The 7,766-nt window shown below is 32.7% G+C and overlaps 2 protein-coding genes across 3 annotated transcripts; both read right to left on the bottom strand.

Moving 5' to 3' along the window:
* Positions 1-164: 164 nt before the first annotated feature.
* LOC18042893 lies at positions 165-953 on the bottom strand. Its single transcript, XM_006433518.2, has one exon. It carries the CDS (start codon positions 877-879, stop codon positions 319-321), a length of 561 nt encoding a protein of 186 aa, XP_006433581.1. The 5' UTR covers positions 880-953; the 3' UTR covers positions 165-318.
* A 688-nt stretch (positions 954-1,641) lies between these two features.
* LOC18042211 (4-hydroxy-tetrahydrodipicolinate synthase, chloroplastic) lies at positions 1,642-4,166 on the bottom strand. Of its 2 annotated transcripts, none has more exons than XM_006433520.2 (3): positions 3,944-4,166; positions 3,406-3,489; positions 1,642-2,875 (listed from the first exon to the last, which is right to left on the bottom strand). In XM_006433520.2, exons 1-3 carry the CDS (start codon positions 4,009-4,011, stop codon positions 1,948-1,950), a joined length of 1,080 nt encoding a protein of 359 aa, XP_006433583.1. In that variant the 5' UTR covers positions 4,012-4,166; the 3' UTR covers positions 1,642-1,947. The 2 variants fall into 2 exon arrangements, with proteins under 2 accessions (XP_006433583.1, XP_006433582.1); XM_006433519.2 differs by having other exon boundaries at positions 3,406-3,560; positions 3,944-4,031.
* Between the last annotated feature and the right edge of the window lie 3,600 nt (positions 4,167-7,766).

Below are 7,766 nucleotides of genomic sequence, written 5' to 3' on the forward strand. Positions count from 1 at the left end.
GTGTATTTTCTCAGCTTTTATCTGGGTGCAAATAGATCTGTTTTCTCAGCATGAATTGCAACAAAAATCAGCTAATACTTGAAATAATCTCTCTTAAGCTTCAAGCGAGTTAGTTTGGGACTGAATGATGGAAATTGCAAGACTGGAAATCCTGTGCATATAAACAAATCAACTTTTTAATATCCATTATATGTGTATTAAGATCCCAGAGCAGAAATACAACATCGAATCAAACCAATGAATGAATGAAACTATAATCGGCCACGGCAAAATGACCAAAATGATCATACTAGCAAAAGACATAATAATGATCTAAAATTAAACTTGGAAAGGCCATGGCCAATCCTTCAAATCCTCCTCTTGAGACACCTTGGCGCTCCTCCTCACAGCAGGGGTTCCATTACCACCTTCCACATAGGCATAATACTTCAAGAAGAATGCAAGTGTTAGCACCACCCACTCCAAGCAAAAAATCAACACGCATAACCCACCAGCCAACTTAAGTATCACCACACCATCCTCCTCTCTAACATAGGACTTCAACTTCCCGAGGAAGTCACTAGTTCTGGTGAAGACCAGCACAGAAACTGATCCCTGAAATATTGCTGTTAGGACTGTGGCAACCATGTGGGCCCCGTACCAACGGCTGGAGTCCGATGAGGCCGCTGCACAACCGGAGATGGCACCGGCGATGGTGAGGATGTGGAGGAGGATGAAAAAGAAGCCGCAAACTGAAGGGAGCAGCCTCAGCGAAAGGGTCAAGAAGATGCAACTGGAGGCTGCACCTAGTAGGATGTAGTTACAATATAGGAACACTTTGTGTGTGTGGTGGTGTGAACCATTGAGCGACTGAGAGTTGGGGTTGAGAGAAATACCCATTTGATATGATGATGGTTTTAGTAATTGGGAGATTTATATTTCAGAGAGGAATTGATTTTCTGTTTTGATTTTGATTGTTCAGGCGATTGGTGCGAAGAGATTATATAGAGTTTAGTTTAAGCCTAACGGGCGTATTTGACTGGGAGAGAATATGACCGTTGAGGAGGAGAGATGTGAACGGGACCCACCTTAATGAATACAACGGCTACATACCGCTCTTAATATGCATCCGAGCGGACCAAAGCCCCTTGCGTTGGCTGAATAAAACTAATAAATAAAAAGTCTTTCCAAATAATTCATGAGTGAACACACCAAGTTAACTAGTCAACTAGTTAATGAACATTAATCGCACATCAATGGTTCAAATGTACTTTCTTTGACCTAGAGAGATACAACCCGGGATCTTGTGTGCAAATATAAAGACCGTTCAGTTGTGCGTCAATTTATGTAAAAATGAAGGATCCATTAATCTTACTCCCCGAATAAATTAACAAATTAGATGACCAGGGACGCCGTTTGATTATCTTTCTCAATCTCTTTTCTGTTAAGGAAGATGAACGATTTATTTTCTCCATGATTCGGTTGAGTCTTGATTCACAGGCTGAGTGTATTCGATTGTTCAGAGAACATGAAAACGACAACAAATAATTGGTCATCTCACGAGCCAAAAAAAAAAAAAACATATTCGACTTAGCAGTCATCTTCCAAAGTCCAGCATCTATAACATCCTATTGAAAATGTTGCATATTAACCTGAGCCCTGTTTGTAAATGCTTAATGCTTCCATTACAGCATCTATTATACAGAATGATTACTCATACAACCAAAAATTGAAATTATGAAACTAAGAAAAACCATGCAATATAAAAGGTACAAACCATAAAGATAAACAAGAAAACAATCACTTGTTATATCATGCATGAAAGCTACTCTAATGGGCATTACCAGATAACTAGTCCCAACAGGTCCAACAGCCATATGCTCAACTGTAATCACAACACTTGTTTAAAATAACAAACGTCAAGAGCTTGTAAGCACCAACCAGAAAATGAAAACAAGAAACAACTAACTAATATCGGTCTACCAAGATGAAGTCGTCGTCATCAAGAACCTGAACATCCTTTTCCCCTACAAAATTCTCCCTCCCAATTTGGTTCACCAGATTCACAAATTCTGCCCTCTTTTCCTGAGGAAGAGGTACATATGGTAATCTGAAAACTGGCCTCACAACTCCAAGTTGCGCAAGAGCTGTGTTTAAGGGAATTGGGTTTGGCTCCTGAAAAAGCCACTCAATAAGTGGGAAGAGCTTTGTATTGAGAGAAGGGTTCTTTCCTCCGAACATAAGTTCTCGCATCATCCCTGGAACCAAGTTGCTTGTAACAGATATCACCCCAGTAGCCCCATGGTTCCACCTAGCATCATGGCATTGGTCATCATTCCCACTCCACACCACAATCCCATTACCTGTGTAATGTTCAACCCGATCATTCCCAACACATTCCTTGACACCAGCCAGGTTCGGACTCTGTGCCATTGTGTGAATCACACGCGGAGGAATATCTTGACCAGTTCGTGACGGCACATTGTATATAATGGTGGGGCCCATGGACAACACACTATCAAAGTGAGAAATCAAGCCCTCCAAGGAAGTTTTGCCATAGTAAGGATTTATGTGTAGTGCTGCATGCATACCAACTGCAAAACCTTGTTCAGTAGCATGAATTGCTTCCCTGGTGGAGTTGCTTCCAGTATTTCCAATTACCTTTACTGAGGCGCCAAAGCAGTTCACTGTGTGACCAATAAGCATTATATGTTCATCCCAGCTCATGAGTTGGCCTTCACCAGTTGTGCCACCAACAATCATACCTTCAGCACCATTTACGATCTGCATATTCACTAGGTCATCATAAGCTTCAAGATCAAATCTGCCATCTGGTAGATATGGCGTTTTGATGGCAGTTATCAATCTAAGTGCCTTTATATCCTCTGCAGATGTCCTACAATCAGAGTAAGATTATGTAAAATCATCATAAGCAGGAACTAACAGAACATACACATTTCCAAAAGGCATTAGTTTCAATAGCAACTCATTAGTGGCATCAATTCTTCGCAAGCTAGATGTGCAAAGAAATTAATTTAATTAAAAAATATATATATCCAACCAGCATACAGTTCCTGTAGAATAATAAGCAGAGTTAAATTTTATCATGCAAATTAAAAAAAAAAAAATCTAATGCCCCCAGCATAAAAAATAGGAACTTCTCTGAGTACTTTAGAAATATACATTATCTGCAAGTTATTTTTACTGCATAGGCATCTCCATATGGGGAATAAGAAATTAAACAATTTTAATTCCAGACATGGTACCATCACATAGACCAACTACAGATACATATACATGATTGAGAAGGAAAAAAAAAAACAGCGGCAAAGATAAACGCATAAAGTTATATACTAAAGAGTGAGTTACCGTAGGAAAAATTCTACACATGCAAGCTTCAACTTGGAAACATCCAACACAGCTTACCTGTTTTTAACCTCAAAACTACGCATTGGAAGATGGTAATTGGGAATTATAGCTGCTTGAGGGGGTCTCCATTTCCGGTTTTTCCTGCATCGCAGCAATAGAAAAAATAACATTCGCAAATTACATTTAATGGTTGTAACATGAATGTTGAGTACCTAAAACACAACAAGAAGTGTGAATGTTAAGCACCGATAGCTACAGTTAGAAGAAGCAGGTAGTAAAAGATGAAAAACAGATGATAAATTTCAAGCTCCTCATACTAATGGGCTTTCCTTTGGGATAACCGGTCCCATATTGCTTGAGAAACCATTGAGGAAAGTTTACTGTATTGATTCCACTTTCAAAACCTAATCAATAGTTCAACTGGTCTCACATTACATTCAAAGATTTCCCATGTCCATGCTAACAGAATGAAAAATGAAAAATATAACCACAAATATACGCGCACACAACCAATCAATAATCAGAAACAAACTCAATATCAACGCAATCAGCTCTAAATCTGCGGTGATAAATTGATAAAGAGACTAGAAATTACCCGGTGCAAGAGACAGAGACGGGTCCGCAGTTACTGAGGTTCAACTCGCACGCATTCAAGTGAACCATTTCCTCTTTCCTTTTCTTCTCAGTTTTAGGCAGTCAAGTCTCCGAAGGCTCGGCCGGTCAGTGCACACACCGCAAGCCCTTTAGTAGAAGAATTTTTGGCTTGGCTGCTTTTAGGCTTTAGGAAAAGACTTTTGGGATGGCAAAATTACCCGTTAACCTGCAAACTCATTCAAACTTATATCACTATAGATTGAGGGTGGATTTGTTATTTAGAAAAAAATTTATTGAGCACCAATGCGGGATCCACCAATTTACGTTTTTTTTTAATTTAATTATTTATATTTTTAATTTTAATCATAGAGATTACATTAAAAATATTTAAATCATAAATATATAAAAATTAAAGTTCTTGATACATTAAAAATATTTAAATCATAAATATATAAAAATTAAAGTTCTTGATTCCTAAACCCTTAATGATATTTTATTTTAATGTTATTGATTTTGTTCGTTTCACTTTAATGACTTGAACCTAACAATTTTTTTTTTCTAAAGTTGGTTTTTATTTATTTAGTTACTTGTTAATAGTAGTTATACAAAATTAACTTATTAATATTGTTAATAATATTTGTATATTGATTAAAGGGTTAATTTCGACCTACCCCTTCGTGAAGTGACAATCTTTGAATCACCATCCTTATTATTAAAAACATCAAGTAACCCCAAAACTCGATATCTCTCTATTATTTTTTATGGTCAAAAAGATAAAATGATATTTGCAAATTTTCCTAACAGTCAATTAACAGAAAAATGTCAAATCTAGATAGACTAATTTTTCTGGGTCTAAATCTTTTTAGGTTTTTTAAAATACACATAAATATTTCAAATATTTATAGTATGCTCCCTAATACTTTAAAATATTTTTATTTTGTGCCGATATGACTACTTTTTTTAATCGATTAAATTTTACCTTTTCGTATTTTATTTTTAAAAAATAAATATAAAAATTAATTAAAAGCTACAAATGAAAACGAATAAAATTTTACATTTTTTTCACATTTTTCGTTATTATCATTATTATTCTTTTTTCATTTTATAAAGGTATTAAAAGAAAATATAGGTATAAAAAAAAAATCAAAGAACAAAAGAAAAATGCTACTGGAGTTTCATCAAACCACCTTTATCGCAACAACCTAAAAATCTTCTAATTCTTTACTTATTCACAAAACTCAAAATATTAATCTTCGAATAAAAACAAATCACACAGATTAGAGGGACGGTAGACTCCACTCTTTTGAACCCATTCACACAAACAACCAAACCCAAAATCGAAAGACGCCCACCTTCCATCATCCTAATTCCTATAGCACTATTGTTGATGCATCAATTTGAAAAGGATTTTGACAAAGTTCACTATGGCTATTGTTTCTTCATTTCTCTTTCTCCTTCTTTTCCTAACTCTTTTTTCTTCAAAATTCGTCACTGCTGAAAGTAGCTTTAAAAACCCACTTGCACAAACAAACAATATCGTTAATTCTACCTTCTTTTGTTAATTTCAACAAAATTTAATACTCATTGTTATATTTTATTTTGCATGTGAATTTCACCCAGTATTTTCAATCTCCTAATAGATGATTGGTTGTTTTGGGTTTTGGATTTTATAGATTCTAATTTTTGGGTTTTGGATTCTAATATGTAGAAATTAAGTTTTAATTTTGATTTAAAGTGAGATTAGATTTGAATAATGGTTGTATGGTTGTCACACGTACATGAAAGGAAAGAAAAAAATGAAGAAAAAGACAAAGGAGTAAGGATGAGAAAAAAATAAATAAAAGGAAAAGACGAAGAAGGAATAAGGATGACAAAAAAAGAAAAGTCGAGAACTAAGGTGACATTTTTTTTTAACTTAATGACTTAAAGTGACTTAACTTAATTAATTAAGTTAATTAGAGATGTTTGTTTTTATAACTTAATGAGACTGTTTAGATAATTTTGACTTAATAAAATAAGCTAATTTTTTTTGCTTTTTACTTAATGGAGAAATATAAATTAAGTCAATTACTTGCTAATGTAAAAAATATCCCTGTTTTATAATTTATTTTTCATGTCTACCCCAAAATTCACCCATAGATATTTACCCCACATAAAAATATCTCATTTTTTATTTCTTATATTGTATACGATAAAATTTAAAATTCTAAAATAATTATGTATTCACTTGAATATAGTTTTACTTATAAATGTTAAAATATTGTGGTATTTAATATATTATTTATTTGATATTTAAATTTAATAAAGATACGAATGTAAAAGTACATATTTTCAGCGTTTTAAGTTGAAAAAAACAAATAACTTAATCCTTATTTTCTGAGATTCAGACGAAAAAACAAACATATTATTCAGATTCAGACATTCAGACTTATTCAGAATTCACACTAATTCAGATCTATTCAGATAAAAAAATAAACGCCACCCAAGTCATTTCAATAGCTATTTTTTAATTTCTCCTTCATTGTTTGTGTATTAATATTTTAATAGTTAGCTTTTTCATTTTCCAATGATTAGTCATACATCAATTATTTTTTTTAGCCTCACAATATTGTTATAAGAATATTCTGTTAAGGTCGGGATACTTTCATACTTTTATAAGTCAACAGTGATTAATAGTTAAAGATAACGAGTTTTAAGGGATAATTTGGTGTTTTCAATAATAAAAGGGACAATTTAAATATTGTCGCTTTAGGAGAGGAGTAAGCCGATATTAACCCTTAATTAAAGGATAGAGCAAGGCATTGAATTGCGATGATAATTTGCATACAATAGAAATATTTTATGTTAGATCAATATATTTTAATATTTGTTTTAGTGTTGAAATTTAATTTCTTATTCACATTCATAATATTTAAAATTGAATACTACGTGCGAATTTTTTAGGCTATAATTATAAATTTATAACTTGAATTATATAATTTAAATTTTTATGTATTATTAAAAATTCATTGTAGATTGTCGATGGACTTAGTAATTTGAAGTTTTTGTGGGTGCATGTTTAATAATGGCAAATCCACCCACTGCTATCCCTAAAAAAGCGAAAACCTGCAAAAAAAAAAAAAAATGACCACACGCAAATTCTTCATATAAAAACAACTATAAAAGATGTCAAAATCTTTATGATTATCCCAATTCATTATCAAAAGACCAAATTATCCATACCTTAGTACTTGCACACTTCCTTCAACTTTGGTCTTTCTCTCTCCTTACCCATAGAATTATTATAAATTTTAATAAGTATGGGAAATGATAATAGTTCTCAAATTATTATAAATTTCAATTTATTTTTATTTTTGTTCAAAAGATAAGGAAACGGTAAGAGTGCATTGATAATTTTTTTTAATCTTTTTAACAAAAGCAAAAGATAAATTGAGATCCGCAAAAATTTAAATAACAGTCTAAAGATTTTCATTTTATAAAGAAAGTAACCGAAAATTAACCCTTAAAAATCTCAATTCAATATTCATTTATGGAACGACAGAATATATGAATGCTACAAATATGTCGAGACTCAACAGTTGTAAATCCCTAATATTTTTATATATGAATGCCATACAAATTTGGAGTCCTTGATTTTCAAATTTTCAACATTTGGTGGTTCCTCAGAAAAGGTGAGAAATTCCATTGAAAACCAAAACTTTCAAAATTAAGCCTTATATATATCTAATAACTATCCTTTATAATTTTATTTTATCAGAAAAATCTGCAATGCGATCTTGCCCAAATATCTATTGCACACAAACACAATTGCTATAATTTCACTT

Source organism: Citrus clementina, unplaced genomic scaffold (genome assembly GCF_000493195.1).
Source record: "Citrus clementina cultivar Clemenules unplaced genomic scaffold, Citrus_clementina_v1.0 scaffold_5, whole genome shotgun sequence".
Taxonomy (NCBI): Eukaryota; Viridiplantae; Streptophyta; class Magnoliopsida; order Sapindales; family Rutaceae; genus Citrus; species Citrus x clementina.

Excerpts from the sequence above, each read along its gene's own strand:
- LOC18042893 (XM_006433518.2), bottom strand. The coding sequence starts at position 879 with ATGGGTATTTCTCTCAACCCCAACTCTCAGTCGCTCAATGGTTCACAC.
- LOC18042211 (XM_006433520.2), bottom strand. The coding sequence starts at position 4,011 with ATGGTTCACTTGAATGCGTGCGAGTTGAACCTCAGTAACTGCGGACCC. Across the intron at positions 3,490-3,943 it reads GTCTCTGTCTCTTGCACCGG|GAAAAACCGGAAATGGAGAC; the intron begins GTAATTTCTAGT and ends GCTGCGATGCAG. Across the intron at positions 2,876-3,405 it reads AGTTTTGAGGTTAAAAACAG|GACATCTGCAGAGGATATAA; the intron begins GTAAGCTGTGTT and ends CTCTGATTGTAG.